Consider the following 22,321-nt stretch of genomic DNA (forward strand, 5'->3'; position numbering starts at 1 on the left):
ATTGTATTATAAATCATAAGTAGCCCCATTGTATGTAATCGTCAACGATGTNCACTGTATTACTGTGTTTTTAGCAAATAAACGTTTTGAATTTGAATTTTGAATGAATGGTCCTATGGTGTTAGTATTTCGTTTATTTGAACGTGTTTTTTTGGCGCTTTTGCTCAATAATCTCAATTTCAGGAATAAACTATTTACCTACCTACATAATATCTACACTCGCGAGAAAAAAGCCACATTCGTTTCGAGTGATCTTTGGAACTAAATGACTATGAATATTAAATGAAAAGTGGTACCAGTTTAAAGATTATTATAAACTTTAATTTTATTCTATACATACATACATAGATAATAATCGAGGTCTTCAGATTGCTGGGAACAAAACACAAGAGGGTGATTCCATACTTTTGCTCGTAAGTATAGTATAAGTTTGTACGGAACCCTCGGTGCGCGAGTCCGATTTTGGCCGGATTTTTTTGGGTTTTATGCACTGTTTTCATAATACGAGTATTTACGAAAATAAAGAATAAGAAAGAATGCAATATTTTTATTTTACTATTAAACAGAAATTATAAACTTGACGTAAGTCCTAAATACTCCTGAATGATATCATTCAGTTATTTATGAATAACTTTAAAATTAAATATAAAGTATATTTTAATGTCTTATAAATCATAAGTAGCCCCATTGAATGTAATCGTCAACGATGTCACTAAGCCTCTTTTGGATCAAATCATTAAGTTTGCTTTGGTCGGAAATAACTTCAGTATCACGACTTTTGGCTCGAGTCCCCAAAGCGCCTGGAAGCAACCACAGTACCAGCATCAGGCCAAAATCTAGTCTCTCTTTAAAAAGCCTCTCAAATTCTGCTTTCGGGTAGTATTTTTCAATATCCATATTAAATAGTTTCAAAAAATTCTTCATAGATTCATGATACATGTTTTTGAGGTGTTCCATGTAGTTCTTCCTGAATTCTCGGTCGGTACTGCTAATTAAAAAATAGATCAAGTCGACGATAGAGCAGCCGTAATAAGGAAGTTGGTAGTCAATAGGAATTACTTCGATTACGTCGCCATTCTGGAAAAAATTAGAACTTTATTATTTAAGATTTGAAAAAATATTATCTGGTTTCCAAAACGGATTATTGCATTACTTAAATTTAACAATAATTTCTTCAATGTTGAATCTACTAACTTCAAATTTTGCTAGAACATTACTAGCTTTGTAATCTCCATGCACTAAAGTCCAAACATCCGCTGGATCTTGAGTGTATTTCTTATATTTGTCATAAGTTGTCGGCAAGTATTCCTCTAACTTCTTTTTCTGTTCTGGATTTAAGGTGTCAATGGTTATTTGGCTATATTTCTGTACTGCTTCGTTAAAAATGTCTTTACCATAAAATACAGGTAGTTTCATATTTTTCACTTTGTTCTCATAAAAAAGTGGACGCTTTTCCTGAAGTATGAAGGCAAAGCTGTGGAACTTGGCTAAACTTTGTATTGCTAACTCTGCGAACTTCAGTGTTATCACTCGTTGATGCGGATACATTGTGAACCCTTTGGCTGCCAAGTTTTCCATTATAATAGTATTTTCATCACTGCTAACGTAACTTTTAGCAAGTACATATCTCTCTTCGAAGGGTATGTTGGCTTCTTCTTGAACTTCATTTATTGTTTTATGGAATTCAGAATACATAAATGCTTCTATCTTATAAACATTCGATGCGTTCACTACCTTCACTGCTTTACTCATCTCATCAAAGATCTCAGGCTTAGTTTTAGTGAATAATTGTAGTTTTTTATTGCCATTTTTACTTTCACCTCTTATATTTATTTCTCTATATTCGCCGACAAAGCTATTATTTATTTCAATTCTCTTGACTTCTATGTGATAAGATATGAAATCTTCGTTCTGAATAATTTTATCTATTGCTTCTTGTAATTTGGGTGGTAGAACGCTTTGTTGACTGTATGACATGTTTTTTTTTTCTAAAACAAAAATACATTGTAACGATAAAAGTCTACAAAATAATATGGCGGGCCAAAAATGTTTGCTAATAGAAACGCTTGATATATCTCGTCTCCAAAGCGTTTCATAAATAACTTACAAAAAATATATTATAGATACTAAATAAAATATCAATAACAAAAGAACTACTCATTGATGCATCCGTCTGCATTTGTGAACACTAAGTTGTCTTGTTTCTATCATACCAGTTAATTTTTACGCAGTTGCTTTTTTTACCCGATGACGGCAAAGCAAAAGGAGGGTTATAATAAAATTTACCAAAGCAACGATTCCTATGTAACTGTGTGTATTTAGAACTGAGTACGTATTAGTATTACGTCGTGTAAGTTGTTGTTTAATATTCGTGACAATGATATGACGACTTGTGTCATGTCACGATTTTTTTGCTGAGCGGGCGCCTTGTCTGCTCGCCTCTATAAAAATTTAGAACCTAAATGATAAATTCTGAATAAAGTACCTACTTCTATTCTATCTAACGGGCGACGTACCAGTCAAATAGGAATCGTCAAAAAAATCTAAAAAAGCGCGTTGTTTTCCCATAAAGCGCTCCATCGTAACTAAAATAACATGAAACGATGCATAGTTTCCCTTCACCCATGCGTTTTTTTTCTTCAACATTTTCGAGAAATCAGGCGTTGCTAGTTGCAAAAATTTTTGGTAACCCTGTTATGGATTGCAAAGAAAAGAATGGCTTCATGGGTCCTTTATTTATAAGATATTTATACGATTTCTTAAGATCAAAATATATTAACTTACAATTTTGTTCAGGGAGCGATTCAAGGACCATAACTAAGTAGTGTAGCTTCCAATAAAATAAAAATCCTAAATTAAATTTAAATCAATTTTAGACAATAGAATGTATTTGATCAAATATACATTATTATCTTAATATTTTAGGTACATAATAATATACTTACCTTGTTAATATATTTTTAAGCGTGGAACCGAAACAGATAACGGTGTATTATTTTCCAATACAACTTAGATGCTGGTATATTTCCGTTTAGTTTTTTGTTGCCTGTTTGTGTTAAACACGTTTGCTTGTTAAAAATATTTCGTTCGTTTTATGTTATTTGATTTTCACACTAAATTATAGTTGTCATTGTAATGCAAAGTGCCAAAATATTTGCATTTTGAATTTATTATAAACAAGCGGCCGCCCGCGACTTCGTACGCGTGGATCCCGTTTTACCCCCTTTTCCCGAATTTTCTTTGCTATAAACCTCACGGAGCCCGAGACCTTTCCAACGAATGCAAAACCGTGGAAATCGGTTCGTGCGTTCTGGAGTTATAGCGTCAGGGAGGAAAACCCGACTTATTTTTATATAGTAGATTAATTATGTATTTGGAATACAGGGTATCCCAAAATTAGCACGTCACACTGACCCCGGAGGTAGATGGTCCTAAGACGAATTGAACAAGTCTATTAAGTCCATTATAATAATTAAAAATCAATAAAATTGGTCTTAATAACATATAAACTTTTTCTATGGACTAAACTTGATCATATCCCAAAACTTATAAATATTTCTAGGGACATCATTGACTTATTCGATGCGTAAGCCTACCTCCAGTGTCAGTGTGACTACTAATTTTGGGACATCCTGTATAAATTAAAAACACATAAAGCATTTATTTTCAGCTATAATTACCTGATTACATACTTATTCAGATACATTAGTTGTAGTTTTTGATTCTTCAACATTTTTGTCAAAAACTCCCCATTCTGTAAGATCATCTATTATACCTTCCAATCTTGATTTAACCCTGTCGTTAATAATATTAGCATAGTCTAAACTAGTCTTATTAAGGTTTAAGACTTCATTTTCATCCGCTAGATGTTTTGGTAAGTACCACACAGAAAACATTAATACAAATTCCAGACTTTCCTCAAAGGCTTTATCAAATTCTTTTCTAGGATAGTGCAAGTTTATGTCCATTTTGAAATAACTAAAAAAAACTTTCATTGTGTCATGGTATACATTTTTAAGATCTTCCAAATGGTCTTTTCTAAAATCTCGGTCTGTTGTACCGAATATTAAATAAATTATGTCTAAAACAGGTGATCCGTAGAATATAAATTGATAATCCAGTGGAATTACTTCTGTTGATTTCCCATCCTGAAAATAAAGGTGAATTTTAAATATTTTTTATAATAATGTTGTATTAGTACACCCTGTATGTAAAAATTCATGCAAATGTATTTCTAGACTTAATTATTTTTATCTTTAGAACAACGTTCAGTAGTACGTTGTTGTTTACAAAATAAGAAAAATCTTTAAAGCTTTTACGTAAGTGTTACGCAAAAATATAAGCGGTAATTATTCAGTATGACCCAAAATTGGCTTAGGTATTTTTTTACTTCTGAATATCTTTGAAATGCTTACTTCCTTCTTCTAAGTGACTTTGTATACTTAATAAACAATTTTGTATACATAAGTATACATACATTTTTATAATCTTTAACTGAAATTGAACGGTCTTAGTAATAACAGTCCATACATTTTTTATTTATAATCTTCAATTTTGTATTAAAAATACAACTCCTAGGCAACCGGTAATGAGGATCAGTACTGTTGTAGAAAATTCAATAAAACTAGTATCTACGTTAATCTTTAAGACATAAGAAAGATACATCTTTTTGAATTATCCAAATCGGACCATTACTTACGAAGATATTAAGTAATAAACATAGGCCGTTTTTGCCGCTAAAAGTCAACGTACGCAGCACAGTGTTTTAGAAACCCTCAAAATCGGACATGATTAAGTTAATGTCATGAGTCGATAGCGTCTTATGTTTCAATCACAAGAGTGAAACTCACGTGTGCTCATTTTACTTGGTTTTTGAGAAAAAAATTGTGAAAGTTGGCTGTTTTTAAAATTCCTAAAAATGAAAAAAAAATTTTTTTAATAATTAAGAGGGTTTGTAAACTTATGATAAAGCTGATTCGATTGATCATTAAAAGACGCATGTATTGTACTTTATTTCATTTCTACAAGTCAAGTAGTTCCAGAGATTTTTATTATATATATAGATTTCAGAAGCAAAACTGAAATTACCTATCAGTCTGATCTTCGCACCGTAAAATTTGGAGTACCCCAAGGTAGCGTTTTGGGACCGTTACTATTTCTAATTTATATAAATGACTTGCCCTCTGCATCAAACCATCATATGACTTTATTTGCCGATGACAGCACTATTTTATTTGCTAATAAAAATTTGACAATTCTTGAATCTGACATTAACGAATCTTTAAAATTGATAATCAAATGGCTTGAGTCTAATAATCTAAAAATTAATTTAAATAAAACCAAAATTATGTGCTTTACCCAAAAGAATATTGACTTGAACCTTGACATTCGATATTTAGGAAAGTCTGTTGAAAAGACAAATGTAACCAAATTCCTTGGGTTAAATATAGACAGTAAATTGAACTGGGCCTTGCATTCTGAAAATGTCTGTAAAAAACTGAGCCAATTCTCATTTGCACTTTATAGGCTCCAATTAATAGTTAATGAAAGCGCTGTACTAACAGCCTACCACAGCTATGTTGCCTCAATACTTAGATATGGATTAATTTTTTGGGGTAATTCATCTAACAGGGAAGTTGTATTTAGAGCACAAAAACGCTGCATTAGATCTATGTATAGTCTAAAGTCAGATGTCTCATGTAAGCCTTATTTCATAAATAAAAAAATCTTGAACTTACCTTGTCTATACATTCTGGAGTGTTGTATATTTATAAAAAATAATATTGATAAATTTGAGTTCAGGACCCGTGAACGTCACAAAAACAAACTGTGTGCCATCGAAGCTAAAACTACTTTATTTAATAAGAGTTTCTTTGGAAATGCTCCTCGTATCTATAATAAAGTACCGGAATCCATACGAGACATAAATGACTTTAACATANGGTGTAGGTACCTAAATGTTTCTCAGACGTGTTGATTTGCAAAGAAGTCCAAATCAGGCGTTATGTTATGAAATTATTGTGCGCCTAGTTCAAAAGATAAATTCTGTTTCAATAGCTATCAATATGGTGTGAGTGCACATTACAATTTAATAGGTTTAAATATTTTTATGATCGGTTTTGATGGTTTTTCCATATTGCTCGTCTCTATAGAATTAGAATAGAATACTTACAATACTCTTCATCATTATGTTCTGAGCCGTATAATCTCCGTGACAGAGGCACCTTATTACTGAATCATTGTTAACATAATGATAATACCTCTCGCAAATGTTTCGAATGTTTTCCAATTTCATTTTGTATTCATCCCCCAAAAGGTTGTGACATCGCTCGTACGCATTGTTTAAGAATGTCACGTATTCTTCATTATAAATTAGGGGGTACTTCAAAAGTTTTATGTTACAGTTGAAATAATCTAACATCTCATTTTCCAAAACAAATGATAAGGAGTGGAATCTAGCCAATTGCTTTATGCACGCCTTTGCACAGTCGAGAGAAATAATTTCGCATCTGTGACAATTTACGAATCCTTTTTTTGCGATGTTGTCCATAATTATCGTGTCTGTGTCACTTTCCTCGTAAACATGAATGAATCTGTATCTGTCTTTTAAAGGTATGTTTGCTTTTTCTTGTAGCTGTCGGTAAATATCCGAAAGATCCTTATAAGCGTACAACTCTCTCGAATACACGTCGTTAATTGATATAAACTTAATATTGTTTTCGTCATCTACAGGTTTTGATTTCACAAATAAATTTATTTCCTTTTCACCATTCACTGTTTCACCTTTTATATCTACTTCAGTTTTAATCCCCAAGCTTTGCACAGCACTTAAATTTTTAATGTCACATTTGTATGTTGTGAGTCCTTGACTTTTGGCGATGGCATCGGTATATGCTTTTAGATTAGTTTTCATTTTATCATCTTCATTGTAAACTGCCATTTCAACGTTCACGTGTGCTTTATCCAAGTTTAAAGTATCTAATACGAGGAAAACTCGATCAAACTATTTATAAGGAAGGTCTGTCCAATATCAGGTGAAGGGTAATGAGTAAGTATGTAAATACCATGTAGGGAAGTCCAATACCTGTTTTCTAGTTACTCGTATTATGTTTATCAGTTGTGGCTTTGATTCAATTACTTATAGTGAATAATAATATCCACTTTACAATAATTGTTTAGAAAACTATTTATTTAACATCAACAGGTACAGTTTAGATGCAATTTTGAGTAGTTGCAGTAACAATACATTAGGCCAGTGGTTCTCAAAGTTGATGAATAATAATACCTTTATAAACGAAAACTTTAATAGTCACCAAACTTAATTTGGGTATTAACTGTTAAGTTAATAAATCCTTCAAGATGCCTACAGACTGTAAAACGATTTTTTACTTGTTTAATGGCATAACTTACGGGACTATTCCCACCTCTCGTTCCCACCACTGCAACTCCTGTGTAGCCAGGATCTACAGCTTGACCGCCACAAAAACCCAACCAATGAAGGCCAAGTTTGTCCCGGGGGAAAGTTAAACTGTCATTGGACCCGCAACGAAATTAATCAGAAGAACATAGGAGGAGTGCATGCTTAATTCAATACAACATACATCTGTTTCCGCAATTTATTACACCGATCTTGTCGCGACAAGGAAAAATTTCCGTGCTTTTAAGCGATTTTGTGAAAAATATTATTGGCAGGTAGTTGCTAATTGCTCATAAGATAGGCCCCCTTAATTTAATTTATTGTCCGTGGTGCATAATCTTTTCTTAAAGGTTTTAAACCTTTGTTTGTCACCTGTCATCCGCTTTGCAATGGAGGGAAGTCGAACCTTAATTTCGAACTCCTCCTATGTTCTTCTGATTNCTTTTAATGGCATAACTTACCTAAAATTTGGTTTACCTACGTTTGTTTACTAATGTTGAGATCTTTCAATTAATTAATAGTATCCATTACCTATTTCATTTGGCCCGACCTAATTACTTAGGTACTTACTAAAGAACTTAAACATAATAATATTTCAGTGTATGTACTCGTATAGGTACTCACAATTTTTAAATTGAAATTTCCTTAAATGATAATAACACAGTGTTTTTTTTTAATGTGAAAATAAATTATTCGAATATCGAAGTAAGTAGGTATATTAAAATAAATATTTTGCCTAGACAGACTTGATAATTTTTTACTAATACGTTGTGCTATGACATTTAAGATCATAAAACTTCTAACTACTTCATAGATAGATTATTATGCCTATAAATGAATTGTAATTTTAATGGTGTGGCCAGATTAATTTTTTTCTAGTCTATTAGAATAATTTCTAAATTAGTGTCATTAGGAACTTAGTTTAGTAACACTACAAAACAAATCAATTAGTTTGTATTCCACTCAGGACGCCTCACGTAATTTGTGTGGTGTTTACCCACAGGTCTATGAACTAAATGTGGGTCACTCGCTTTTAGACCAAATACAATTCGGATGACACGTGCAGTGGCAATGATGACACAATTTCTATTGAAAATTGTATATTTGTTATCTTTTATCTGATTAAGTTTAAATACAGAATACTTTTCATTCATAATTTATGGAACAAAACAGTTTTTCATAGTCATTATTGTTAAAAACCTTCATTTGTTTTCATTGGAAAAGAGCGCCATCTATGCAACGTCAACTAAAATGATAACCGCAAATGTCATTCCATTTAGTGGATTTATAATTTATTTCCGTCATCTTTATTTTACTACTTACAATACTACTAATAAAAATCAGAGACGCAGCGAGCGTAGCAAAAATATCAAAAGTGGCCACGACCATGAACACACCCGTTCTTGCAACATCGAGTGTAAAAACGTCCTACCTTATCTTGTTAGATTATTGTGTGCCGAAACGTAGTGAGATATCGTATTAGAAAGTGAAATAAAGAAAAAAATCGTGTATAAACGTAAGTATTTTAATTTTTGTATTTTACTGTAAAATTGAGGTTATGTTGATGTTTTATAAAAAGTAAATCACTGATACTGACTGTGACATAGTAAACTTTTTACTTGTAAATTGGGTGCAGACGACAGCATTAACAAGATAAATATTGCGACATCTTATGCAGTTGGCTTTCGACTGTACTATTCGTAATTTAAAATTAAAATCAATTAAATAAACTTTTCAAAAGCTATTTTATAGATTTAGTTATCTGCTTAATTTTTTATTAATAAATTTAAAAAATTTAATCTATTGGTATTTATAATAATATTTATTTCACCGATTGCGCAACATTAATTTCCTCATGATATTCTATACAGATAAATAAACATGCCGAGCGTGCAAGTTCTCCCGCCAAAACTTCAAAAACCCATAGAAAACATCATACAAAAAGAAAACTTTACAACTTATTCCATAGACGTAAGGGAAATCGAAGCAGATGGCAGTTACCTGGGCGTACTTCGAGAAATAAACATAAAGGGAGAAACCCCTGATGGCACTAGTAAAGAGCTCAATTTATTTACGAAAACAATGATCCAAGATGGCGATGTAAACATATACTCAATGCCTTACGCCTATAAAAACGAAACGTACATGTATACTGAGTTCCGTGACATTGCTTATGAGGTACAGGATGAATATTCTCTACCTCAAGAAGAAAGATTTAAAATTGCCAAAAGCTACAACAGTACCGATGACCAAATAATAATTATGGAGAATTTGGCATTACAGGGTTTTGCCATGTATCCGAGAATGGAAGTGCTACCGCTGAAGTTTGCAGAGATGGCAATACAACAGCTCGCAAAGTACCATAGCTTTGCTTTTATATTAAAGGAGAAGCGCCCTAAATTCTTTGAAGAGAGAGTGAAGAAGATGAAGCAGCCTTTCTTCTATGGCCAGAAAGATTTTAACGATTTTACGAAGAATTTTAGCCGCATCAGTATAAATTGTCTGCAGCCAGAGTTGAAGGACAAGTTAGAGAAGTTTTTGGCAAGTTCTTATGATAAATATGCGAAGTATACACAGGATCCAGCGGATACATGGACTTTGGTGCATGGCGACTACCGACATAGCAACGTTATGGCGAAATTTGACGTAAGNCTATGTATAGTCTAAAGTCAGATGTCTCATGTAAGCCTTATTTCATAAATAAAAAAATCTTGAACTTACCTTGTCTATACATTCTGGAGTGTTGTATATTTATAAAAAATAATATTGATAAATTTGAGTTCAGGACCCGTGAACGTCACAAAAACAAACTGTGTGCCATCGAAGCTAAAACTACTTTATTTAATAAGAGTTTCTTTGGAAATGCTCCTCGTATCTATAATAAAGTACCGGAATCCATACGAGACATAAATGACTTTAACATATTTAAATTAAAGCTTAAGGAATATTTAATTGACAAATGCTATTATTCGATAACTGAGTTTTTGACTGAAAAAATATGCTAATGAATTTTATTTGAATCAATATAAATATAATATTATGTAATCAATCGACATTATTTTATGATCAATTGTAATTTGCATGCTAACTGACATTAGCCAAATAGGAATGCACTTTTAATAAAATTCCAACACCACTTATGTATTTACCCTATTTTTTGAGCAAATAAATAATTTGAATTTGAATTTGAATTTGAATTTATTTTTCATTATTTAGACTTTATTTTTTTTCTTCCATCCTAAATGGAATCCGCAATTTTATTTCATACTGAACAATACTTTGGTATAGCCTCTATGTAGAAATATTTTTATCTTTTGTAAATCGTGTCTTGTACCAGAGATGTATGAATTTTTATTTTTTTTATTTTCGCCTATACAATTTTTTATAGCAATGTTTCATCTACGCATTGAAATATAATCTGACGTTAACTATACTCCGATGAAGGGTTGTGTGTGGCACGGGAAGGGGTCCACACTCGTAGGGCGATTGCTAAAACCCATTTAGCAAATTAAATTGAAAAGAATACCTTTCTCTAAAGCAGTACTTTCATTACTTCAACCTTGCCAACACGAACACCAAGACACCGAAGATACTGGAGATACCGAACACAGTACAGAGTAAATGAAATGTCCATAATAATATAAACGACACAATGTATTTGGCACGGGAGACACATATTTTTGACGACGAAGTCCCCTTGTAATTATTCTTTAAAACGCCTTATCATATTATTCCAATGCGTCGATGAAATATTGCTATAAAAAATGGTATAGGCGAAAATAAAAAAAAAGAAATTCATATATCTCTGGTACAAGACACGATCCACGAAAGATAAAAACATTTCTATATAGAGGCTATACCAAAGTATTGTTCAGTATGAAATAAAATTGCGGATTCCATTTAGGATGGAAGAAAAAAAAAGTCTAAATAATGAAAAATAATTAAAATCTCTGGAACTACTTGACTTGTAGAAATGAAATAAAGTACAATACATGCGTCTTTTAATGATCAATCGAATCAGCTTTATCATAAGTTTACAAACCCTCATAATTATTAAAAAAAATTTTTTTTCATTTTTAGGAATTTTAAAAACGGCCAACTCACAATTTTTTTCTCAAAAACCAAGTAAAATGAGCACACGTGAGTTTCACTCTTGTGATTGAAACATAACACGCTATCGACTCATGGCATTAACTTAATCATATCCGATTTTGAGGGTTTCTAAAACACTGTGCGCAGGGCCGCGTGACGTCACTATATCCGAATCGAGCGCAGCCGGCGTACTATTGGGATGGAAAATATTTTTTCCAGCTAAACTATCAGTTTTAGAAAAAAACTTTTAATAACATTTATTCATCAAAATAAAGTAACCTATCGACCAGTAATTTTAAAAAATAAAAATTGTGAAAAATAAGTATCGCTATGTCCAAAAACCACATTTTTATAGGATTCGATGGAATGCGGAGACGCGGTTGGGGCGAGTGTAANATGCAGTTGGCAATAGATGCTATTTTTCATTGAAGATTTAGTAGCTGATATGTTTTCGACTGTACAATTCGTAATTTAGAATTAAAATCAATTGCTTATACTTTTGAAATTATATTTTTATAGATTTAGTTATCTGCTTAATTTTTTATTAATTAATTTAAAAAAAATTACCTAATATTGGTATTTACAATAATATCTACATAAAATATTTCACCGATTGCGCAATATTAATTTCCTCATAATATTCTATACAGATAAATAAACATGCCGAGCGTGCAAGTTCTCCCGCCAAAACTTCAAAAACCCATAGAAAACATCATACAAAAAGAAAACTTTACAACTTATTCCATAGACGTGAGGGAAATCGAAGCAGATGGCAGTTATCTGGGTGTACTTCGGGAAATTAACATAAAGGGAGAAACCCCTGATGGCCCTAGTAAAGAGCTCAATTTGTTTACGAAAACAATGATCCAAGATGGCGATGTAAACATATACTCAATGCCTTACGCCTATAAAAACGAAACGTACATGTATACTGAGTTCCGTGACATTGCTTATGAGGTACAGGATGAATATTCTCTACCTCAAGAAGAAAGATTTAAAATTGCCAAAAGCTACAACAGTACCGATGACCAAATAATAATTATGGAGAATTTGGCATTACAGGGTTTTGCCATGTATCCGAGAATGGAAGTGCTACCGCTGAAGTTTGCAGAGATGGCAATACAACAGCTCGCAAAGTACCATAGCTTTGCTTTTATATTAAAGGAGAAGCGCCCTAAATTCTTTGAAGAGAGAGTGAAGAAGATGAAGCAGCCTTTCTTCTATGGCCAGAAAGATTTTAACGATTTTACGAAGAATTTTAGCCGCATCAGTATAAATTGTCTGCAGCCAGAGTTGAAGGACAAGTTAGAGAAGTTTTTGGCAAGTTCTTATGATAAATATGCGAAGTATACACAGGATCCAGCGGATACATGGACTTTGGTGCATGGCGACTACCGACATAGCAACGTTATGGCGAAATTTGACGTAAGNTAAGTGGGCAATAGCTATACGGTTTACCCTAATTATATTAATCAAGTCTGTGATAATTTAAACAATTGTAATAATAGCACCTAACTTAAGCATCGAAATGTTTTAATTTAAGTATTATAGATCCCTTCTTACCTTTATGTAGTACTCGATTAGTCGATTCAAATTCAAGCGCAGATACAAGTCTGGAGACTGAATAAATTAAGACCCTTTTTGTAATGGAAAAATAAATGTAGGTAATCTTAATAAATAATATATTTTTTCAGAATGGTGAAGCGTATGAAGTGATTCTCCTCGACTACCAGCACGCGTTCTACGGCTGCTCGATAATCGACTTTATCTACTTCATAATAGCTGGCACCGACCAGGACTTCCGAAGGAACCACTTGGAGCACCTCAAAGATGTGTACCACAACACCATGGCGAAGTTCTTGAGCTATTTTGGGATTGATATTGAAAAACACTATCCTAGAAAAGAATTCGAGAGGCTTTTCAAGGAGAGGCTCGATTATGGCTTGATGGTTGCCCTTTGGTTGCTGCCAGTGATACTCGCTAACACAGGGGAGATTCCTGACGTCACTAAGATCGATTTGAGCACCTGTGACTTCCAGCTGAGTGACCTGATCAAGAAGAGGGTCAGAGGTGTTGTGGACGACTACGTGCAGTGGGGCTACATCAAATAACGCAACGGTAGAAAAAGTACCTATTATTGCATGTTTTTTTCTATTTATTTTATCTTTCATACTCGTAAAAGTACAAATCTAATTTAAGTTAATGTACGTATTACTAATCTTAACATGAAAATTATTGTGTTCCGCCTAATATAAAAAATACTTATAAAGCCCCAGTCCTTAATATTTTTTGCAATATCACTTAATATTACTCCTTAATAGTTGGTACCATAGTAAGAAAATATTCGAGTGTACCTAAGTTGACAAAAAAATTTATGACTTCAAAATAAATAGGTAATATACAAAATTTAATTCTAATAAATTAATTACAAAATTAATAACCATCTTACCTCATTGTATAAATAAATTATTTATGTTGTAGGTAATAAGTTTATTTGTATGACATCCATAATTACAAAACTATTATTGTTAAATTCCAAATATATGGTTTATGGAATAAAACTAAGAATACTATATTTTATTTATATGTACCCCCAACCCCATTCAATAAATTCTTCAACCAATTCTTGTAGTCTGACTTGTACTCTTTTATTCTTTTTGTTAAAACTGACTTCCTGAAAACAAAAAGCAATTATTGTTATTATATTGTCATTGATTCATCCTTTATTTTATTTAAATAGTCCACCAGTCACTTATTATTCTCATTATGTTTAAAATCATGTTTATTATGGAAATGTCATTTTGATAGCGTTCCAGAGGCATGTAAGTTTTAATTAATGGTAAGGGTTTTAAAAACTTCCTAATTTAATTCTTATATTCACTAAGAACTATACAGGGTGTTAGGTAAATGGGTATATGAGTATGACAAAATATTTTTTATAAAATCCGATTTGTATGAAAATTAAAATAATTAAAATGAAGATATCAATTTTCTGACTTCACCATACCATTTATATGCCCATGTTAACATGGGCTAGTGTCGGCTCATATACCCATTTACCTAACATCCTAATAAAATAAACTTACAGTAATTTTAATTAAAATGTTGTTAGGCCTGTAGCACTGTAGTCTCTGTGACTCAAGCACAATGTTGATTTTCGATCCCGTACATACTCACGGGCCTTTACTGACATAAATTTAATAAATTCTTTCAATCTAGGTACTTCTATTGTTGCCCTCCAAATATTCAAGAGCCGATTGACCCATATTATTCATATACGTATTATATTCATCATCGAATTTCAACGGGAATCCTAAGGGCTTTATGTTTTCTTCGTAGTATCTAGGCTGTTTTTCTTACTGTTAATTATGAAAAATCTAAAACGTTAAAATAACGGTATCGTTGTGGCCAATGAGATGCTGTCATAGTGACATTGACAATACGTCAATGTCACACGCTAGCATCAAACGTCAGAATAGAGGGACGCGCGGAGATGACTCCGCGCGCTTTTGTGCTAAGTGATGAATTGTATCTAAAATAAGGCAATATAATGTGAAAGATGAGTATCCAGTGTTTTATTTATGAGAATAGATCTACCGGCCTCTAATATTACAAAGCCTAGAGCGTCGAATTTAGCTAACAGTTTGATTGCTTCTCAGCGTATTCTATAGATATTAGTGTTGCCGATCGATAGTCGACTATCGATTCTGTCGATACTATCGATACTATCGATAGCTCAAAACGAGTCAGTACTATTGAATATGTGCAATATCGACATCGATACTATCGATGGTATTGTTGCTCGTAAATAATAAATTGTCGATAGTATCGATACTNGAATAAACTGTCGATAGTATCGATACTATCGATAGTATTGTAGCTTTTGAATAAAAAGCTATCGATTTGCTACTAATTTAATTTCTGTCATATTTATTTTGCTACCTACAATACTACTAATAAATGTATAAAAATCAGAGACGCAGCGAGCGTAGCAAAAATATCAAAAGTGGCCACGACCATGAACACACCCGTTCTTGCAACATCGAGTGTAAAAACGACCTACCTTATCTTGTTAGATTATTGTGTACCAAAACGTAGTGAGATAGGAACGTATTAGAAAGTGAAATAAAGAAAAAATCGTGTATAAACGTAAGTATTTTAATTTTTGTATTTTACTGTAAATTGAGGTTATGTTGATGTTTATAAAAAGTAAATTACTGACAGTGACTGTGACATAGTAAACTTTTTACTTGTAAATTGGGTGCAGACGACAGCATTATCTATCAAGATAAATATTGCGACATCTTATGCAGTTGGCAATAGATGCTATTTTTCATTGAAGATTTAGTATCTGATATGCTTTCGACTGTACAATTCGTAATTTATAATTAAAATCAATTGCATAAACTTTTGAAATTATATTTTTATAGATTTAGTTATCTGCTTAATTTTTTATTAATTAATTATAAAAAATTAACCTAATATTGGTATTTATAATAATATCTACATAAAATATTTCACCGATTGCGCAATATTAATTTCCTCATAATATTCTATACAGATAAATAAACATGCCGAGCGTGCAAGTTCTCCCGCCAAAACTTCAAAAACCCATAGAAAACATCATACAAAAAGAAAACTTTACAACTTATTCCATAGACATGAGGGAAATCGAAGCAGATGGCAGTTACCTCGGCGTACTTCGAGAAATAAACATAAAGGGAGAAACCCCTGATGGCACTAGTAAAGAGCTCAATTTGTTTACGAAAACAATGATCCAAGATGGCGATGTAAACATATACTCAATGCCTCGAGCCTATGCAAACGAAACGTACATGTATACTGAGTTCCGTGACATTGCTTATGAGGTACAAGATGAATATTCTCTACCTCAAGAAGAAAGATTTAAAATTGCCAAAAGCTACAACAGTACCGATGACCAAATAATAATTATGGAGAATTTGGCATTACAGGGTTTTGCCATGTATCCGAGAATGGAAGTGCTACCGCTGAAGTTTGCAGAGATGGCAATACAACAGCTCGCAAAGTACCATAGCTTTGCTTTTATATTAAAGGAGAAGCGCCCTAAGTTCTTTCAAGAGAGAGTGAAGAAGATGAAGCAGCCTTTCTTCTATGGCCAGAAAGATTTTAATGATTTTACGAAGAATTTTAGCCGCATCAGTATAAATTGTCTGCAGCCAGAGTTGAAGGACAAGTTAGAGAAGTTTTTGGCAAGTTCTTATGATAAATATGCGAAGTATACACAGGATCCAGCGGATACATGGACTTTGGTGCATGGCGACTACCGACATAGCAACGTTATGGCGAAATTTGACGTAAGTGGTCTTTTCCAGCAAAGATAATTTATTAGACGCAAAAAAAATTGAAAACAAATAGGGTAAACCAGNATATTTATATGTACCCATTCAATAAATTCTTCAACCACTTCTTGTAGTCTGACTTGAACTCTTTTATTCTTATTTCCAAAACTGACTTCGGAAAATTGCATCTTTGATACATCACTATCTCATCGTCTTCAGCTAGATTGAACTGCAAATACCAGACGCAGGTAAACAGGCCGAAATCTAGTCTTTTCTTAAAGAGGTCTTCAAATTCTTCCCTTGGATAATATTTTTGAATATCCATTTCAAAATATTTCAAAAATTGCTCCATAGTACTGAAGTACAAATCTTTCAAATGTTCTAAATACTTTTTCCGAAATTCCCTGTCGGTTGCACCGAAACAAAAATATAACAGGTCGATCAATGGCGAACCGTGATTTATAATCTGGTAGTCCAATGGAACCATATCTGCTATTTTTCCGTCCTGAAAACAAAAAACAATAATATTTTTGGATGTAGTACAAGTATTATTAGATAATTGGACATTTACAACGTATCAATATTGTCTATGTTTACTAAGACATTGTCAGATTTCTTAAGATTCTCATCGTTATGTTTTTCTACCTCTTGCATTATTACAGATGTTCAATTAAACTTTACTAAAAACTGTTGAGTAATGTGTCAAGATTCTTTTTCAAGTTCTATTTAAAGGAATAAAATGATTATACACAAAGTAAACAAATATGTTACATGCATCTTTCGTTATCTTGTTTTTTAGGTCTAATTAGTAGTATTTATTTTAAGATAAATCCCTAACACTGCATTATACAAAATTGCTATGTAATTCTTTTGATTGTGAGTTTGGATATTTGATACGATAAATTAGGATAGGTATACCTAAGTGTGACCGCAAACCAGACACAATTTTTATTTATTTTGAAAACATGCTTCTTATACTTAGTTTATTACAGATAACATACAAAATAGTTGAGTCATTATTTAACTCCACATTTGGAGTGGCATGAATAGAAGTGGCAATTAGCACTTATAATGAAGATAAAGTGAATCTCTGGTCATTTTCTCCAGCAATAAAAGGAAAGAATTTGTTATCTCAGTAGGTATAATAGCAATTGAGGCGCTTCCATCATGGAGCGCCGTTCCAGCAGCAATCTAGCCGCTTTACTGTAAATAGCCTCAGTCCTTTGAGACTAACCGTGTGTTGGACGGAAAAAAACACGCAAGCTATTCCAGAGGGTTGGGAAAAAGATATATCGATAGATAACTATTTCTAGAGAGTCTGATGAGTTATTTTAGAAGATTAAAGCTGAGTTACACCATCTAACTTAAACAGTAACTTTAGCTATAACGTGTATTTGTATGGTATTTGACAGACTTTTGTTAAATTTAAAGTAAGGTGCAACCCAGCCTAAGGGTTTCGACAACTTTTGGTTGTAAAGAGGACTTGATTTGGTGAATTTTTGTCGATTTTCTTATTTTTCATCCGAATCAGTGGCATTTAATTTAAATATCTTGAAAACTATGCAAGTTGCAACCGTAGCTTCTTTTTGAAAATACACGTGCACATTTTTCTTGATAGTTTTTTTATGAAAAACATGTTAAAATCTAGGCATACGTATGTATACCCCTTACAGAAAACCATAACGACATAATTCTATTGGCGTGTAACATTTACGCTTGCTATCTCGAAAATTGAAGGCAACTTTATTTATATAAAAATTACATTCACAAATCATAGTGAATAGTTTATATCTAATTAACATTTTATTGCCATTGAAATCGCCCTTACAAGATGCCAAAGTGTTTAGTTTGTCGAAGAGAAGAGTTCATATTAAACTACGCCTTTGTTGTTTCCTCATATTGAATTATCATGATGAAGAAGCTTTATCATTTTGTTTGTGCTAAATGCGATTTCTACTTTCGTTAGCGTGTGTAAAAATAAGTCTCAAGAATTTTTTTTAAACATTACACTTAGATATTTAGATATTATTTATTGATAAAACTGTAATCATCATTCATCATCATTTTTTAGCCTACATCCAGCGCCTTCTAGCTACCTCTATAAGGTCGTCGGTCCATCTTGTGGGTGAAAAAATCCTATTGACTAACCTAATTATCATAAATTAACCCCTGGGACTACTCAACCATCACTGGTTGGGTTTAATTGGAGATCAAGCTGTAGATTCTGACCATACAAGAGTTGCAGTGGTGGGAAATGTAGTGTAGGATAAGTCCCGTATTTTTCAACGTAATTAATGTATCGATAGCAAAAAGTAAATAGACGTCACATCACTATGTTGCGAAGTTCTTCTGTGCCTTTTTAGCAAGCAACGTAACAACGTAAGCGAATTTTAAAATTGGCCGATCGACACGCGGAGAGCGTTTAGTTTCTTCTGGCATTTGTTTTGGAAAATTTTATAAAGTGTAGCTCACAAGCCAAACAAAGCACCTAAATATTTTAACTTTACATAACATGAAATCCTACTAATATTAATACCTTGACCCGACGACCTCATAAAGGTAGCAGAAAGGCGCTGGATGCAGACCGCGACCGGCCGGGTGATGTGGAAATCATTGGAGGAGGACTATGCTCAACAGTGGACGTCCTTTGGTTGAAATGATGATGATGGTAGTGATGATTATAACCTTATGAACAACTGAGGATGAGTATTTCTGTGACAGACCAGAAATTCACGCAGGCGAAGTTCTAGATATTATTATAATCAGTACCTTACAACAGCAATTTAGCATCAATTACACCTACACACTGCTGGACGTCATTTGGCTGAAACGAACGAACGAACGAACACCGTCACCTACACAACAATGATTTTCATGATAAGTAGTAGGTCTAATGTCAGTAAACCGTATCAAATAAACAGAGACTGTACTTATTTAATACACTTTATTTTTACAAATTCAGAAGCGCTTAATTGTTACCCCTTCAAGGAAAAGCTACTGAACGGATTGTGTTTGAAGGTGTTGTACTATAGGATCCATAATAGTAACACCAGATTATGATATACCATACCAGATGAGATTGTAAATAAATAAATAATAAATTTATTTATTTCAAAAGTTTCCATGTTAGCAGTAAAGTAAGACATTGGTTCCCACACTAGGATTCCCTGTGTTGTGGGATAAAAAATTACCACTTAATTAAAACGCATGATATTGTAAAGTTTTTATTATCCTTGCTGTGCGGTTATCTGTACACAAGCTTTAAATTCATTAGAATTTTACGCGGGGCGAAGTCTGGAAAAGCTAAGTTTTTAATTAAAAATTAATATTGCTTCAATATGCACAAAATTTACAAGTATTCCCACTGTATAAGGTCATCAACAATTCCACGAAATCTGTCCTTGTAACTGTCATCCAAGTCAATCGGAATGTCCTCGAGCCCTTTCACCAAAATTGGGGCTTCACCTCTCTTTCCAAAAGTATACGGCAAGTAAAACAAGAAACACATCAATCCATAGTCCATGTTTTCACTGAAATCCTGCTCGAATTTCTTTTTGGAATAGACATTTTCAGCCACAATATCGAATCTCTTCAAAAACTTCTCGAAACTGCTGTAATATAATTCTTTTAAGTGATTCATGTGATTTTTTCTGAAATCCTGGTCACTTCCTAAGAAAATGAAGTGCAATAAGTCCGTGATAGGATGGCCAAAGTGTGTCAATTGGTAATCGATGGGGATCACTTTAGAGGCTTGTCCGTCCTGAAAGAAATAATACCTATACTGTCAATAAGTTTCATAACTTCGACAATTTTAAATATAGCAGTAGTTTAACGTATTTTTTTATGATTAATAGTTTCAGCTACGAGAATGTGTACCTAATGAAATATTATTGACTATACTTACAAATTCTTTAACCATTATATTGTTTATCCGGTAATCTGAATGTACAATACAAAAAGCTTCACCTAATGTGGCATATTTATATTTAGAGTAAACTTTAATCAGTTTTGGGAAAAACTGTTCCAGTTTAGATTTTGCATCTTCGTCTAAAGCTTCTTTTGCAATGTCACAGCAATTTTTAAAATATATTTCAAGGTTAAGACCAAATATGTACGACGCATTTAAGGTTTTAATCTTTTCTTCAAAATAAGTTGGATATTCCTTCTGGATAATAAATGCCACTGCATGTAGTTTGGCAAGTTGTTCAATTGACAATTCTGCATATTTTAAGGGCATTACGTCGGATCCGTCATATGTTTTGTAATCCTTAAAAGAAACGTCTTCTAAAATTATAACTTCATCGTTCGTTTCGCTATATCCCTTAACAGTATTCAGTTTCTCTTCTTGTGGAATTTCGTATTTATCTTCAATTGTCTCAAAAAGTTTAAACAACTCTTTATACATAAATGCTTCTCTCTGGTATGCCTCCGGAACATCGAGAGCTGAATACTGTTTTTGTTCGGGTATAAAGTTTTTAAGGAATAGCATCAGTTCCTTTTTATTGTTGTCCTTGGTTTTTCCCGTAATTATGACCGTTTGCAAAAATCCAAATAAATTTCCTTTGCTAGAAGTTGGATCTCTGACATCCACGCTGTATGAAGTAAATTCTTCCTTTTCAATTATATTCTTGATGCTGTGTCGTGCGGTTAGGTTTAATTCTTCAACAGATAATATGTCACGTTCCCTGGACATTTTGATTTTATTTTAGTGTTGTACAAGGTCTCAAAAATTATCTTCTTTCTAGCGATTATAGCTAGATTTGGTGTACAATAATTTACGTCAGTCAACGAGTAGACAGAAACAAATCGGTCTTGTCTTCGAAGTGGAGAAGTTCTGTGTCTCTTGTCCGATGTTGTATTCCATCGGTACACCATAGACAACTGAATGACTGAAAAATGGCACTGACTATTTATACTCAAACTTGAAACTGATCTATGTGATAATTTATGCAACTCCTCTAATGACTGTGAATACTTTAGTTTGAATATGCATTAACACGTGCAATTTAATTACACGAATGTTTTTTTTACCACTATTGATAAATACTTTGTTTAAGATGCTAATACAATGATTTCGTTTCAGCCAAATGACGCCACTGCTAGACAAAGGCCTCCCACAAGGATTTCCATAATGACTGGTCCTGCGCTGCCTTCATCCAGGCTCTTCCCGCGACCCTCACCAGATCGTCGGTCAACCTAGTGGGAGGTCTGCCCACTAATGCCCACACTACGTCTTCCGGCCGAATGATTTATCTAAAATAAATTACTATTGTAAATGTTTTTAGTTTTATTATGCGTATACCTAATCAATATCATAAAAAGTTAAAACTACGGAAAAACCATTTGAAAATGAGAAACAAGGTTCTAATTCAAATGCCGTAGTAATGCGTTTATCGAATTCAAATTATTTATTTTTGCATATCACATGGGTAAGGTCAACTACAAGAAGCAAGTATTTTAATACTAAGAATAGTGCCTACATTAAATTTTA

At 32.9% G+C, this 22,321-nt stretch overlaps 7 protein-coding genes across 7 annotated transcripts; 3 read left to right on the plus strand and 4 right to left on the minus strand.

Moving 5' to 3' along the window:
* Window positions 1–672: 672 nt before the first annotated feature.
* On the minus strand, window positions 673–3,180 carry LOC114366438 (uncharacterized). Its single transcript, XM_028323307.1, has 3 exons — window positions 2,946–3,180; window positions 1,195–1,988; window positions 673–1,077 (listed from the first exon to the last, which is right to left on the minus strand). Exons 2-3 carry the CDS (start codon window positions 1,975–1,977, stop codon window positions 673–675), a joined length of 1,188 nt encoding a protein of 395 aa, XP_028179108.1. The 5' UTR covers window positions 1,978–1,988; window positions 2,946–3,180.
* A 496-nt stretch (window positions 3,181–3,676) lies between these two features.
* Window positions 3,677–6,968, minus strand: LOC114366456 (uncharacterized). Its single transcript, XM_028323325.1, has 2 exons — window positions 6,173–6,968; window positions 3,677–4,148 (listed from the first exon to the last, which is right to left on the minus strand). Exons 1-2 carry the CDS (start codon window positions 6,938–6,940, stop codon window positions 3,693–3,695), a joined length of 1,224 nt encoding a protein of 407 aa, XP_028179126.1. The 5' UTR covers window positions 6,941–6,968; the 3' UTR covers window positions 3,677–3,692.
* A 1,809-nt stretch (window positions 6,969–8,777) lies between these two features.
* On the plus strand, window positions 8,778–10,084 carry LOC114366439 (uncharacterized). Its single transcript, XM_028323308.1, has 2 exons — window positions 8,778–8,933; window positions 9,289–10,084. The coding sequence occupies exon 2, from the start codon at window positions 9,299–9,301 to the stop codon at window positions 10,082–10,084; it is 786 nt and encodes a 261-aa protein (XP_028179109.1). The 5' UTR covers window positions 8,778–8,933; window positions 9,289–9,298.
* Window positions 10,085–12,025: 1,941 nt separating this feature from the next.
* Window positions 12,026–13,905, plus strand: LOC114366496 (uncharacterized). The gene is made up of 2 exons (XM_028323384.1): window positions 12,026–12,934; window positions 13,204–13,905. The coding sequence occupies exons 1-2, from the start codon at window positions 12,170–12,172 to the stop codon at window positions 13,618–13,620; spliced, it is 1,182 nt and encodes a 393-aa protein (XP_028179185.1). The 5' UTR covers window positions 12,026–12,169; the 3' UTR covers window positions 13,621–13,905.
* Window positions 13,906–15,436: 1,531 nt separating this feature from the next.
* LOC114366440 (uncharacterized) lies at window positions 15,437–16,872 on the plus strand. Its single transcript, XM_028323309.1, has 2 exons — window positions 15,437–15,658; window positions 16,071–16,872. Exon 2 carries the CDS (start codon window positions 16,081–16,083, stop codon window positions 16,870–16,872), a length of 792 nt encoding a protein of 263 aa, XP_028179110.1. The 5' UTR covers window positions 15,437–15,658; window positions 16,071–16,080.
* A 49-nt stretch (window positions 16,873–16,921) lies between these two features.
* On the minus strand, window positions 16,922–17,518 carry LOC114366441 (uncharacterized). The gene is made up of 2 exons (XM_028323310.1): window positions 17,476–17,518; window positions 16,922–17,335 (listed from the first exon to the last, which is right to left on the minus strand). The coding sequence occupies exons 1-2, from the start codon at window positions 17,482–17,484 to the stop codon at window positions 16,922–16,924; spliced, it is 423 nt and encodes a 140-aa protein (XP_028179111.1). The 5' UTR covers window positions 17,485–17,518.
* Window positions 17,519–19,934: 2,416 nt separating this feature from the next.
* LOC114366471 (uncharacterized) lies at window positions 19,935–21,921 on the minus strand. The gene is made up of 2 exons (XM_028323348.1): window positions 20,735–21,921; window positions 19,935–20,590 (listed from the first exon to the last, which is right to left on the minus strand). Exons 1-2 carry the CDS (start codon window positions 21,521–21,523, stop codon window positions 20,180–20,182), a joined length of 1,200 nt encoding a protein of 399 aa, XP_028179149.1. The 5' UTR covers window positions 21,524–21,921; the 3' UTR covers window positions 19,935–20,179.
* Between the last annotated feature and the right edge of the window lie 400 nt (window positions 21,922–22,321).

This window comes from Ostrinia furnacalis, unplaced genomic scaffold (genome assembly GCF_004193835.3).
Source record: "Ostrinia furnacalis isolate ACB-3 unplaced genomic scaffold, ASM419383v2 OfSCF0635, whole genome shotgun sequence".
In the NCBI taxonomy this organism is placed as follows: Eukaryota; Metazoa; Arthropoda; class Insecta; order Lepidoptera; family Crambidae; genus Ostrinia; species Ostrinia furnacalis.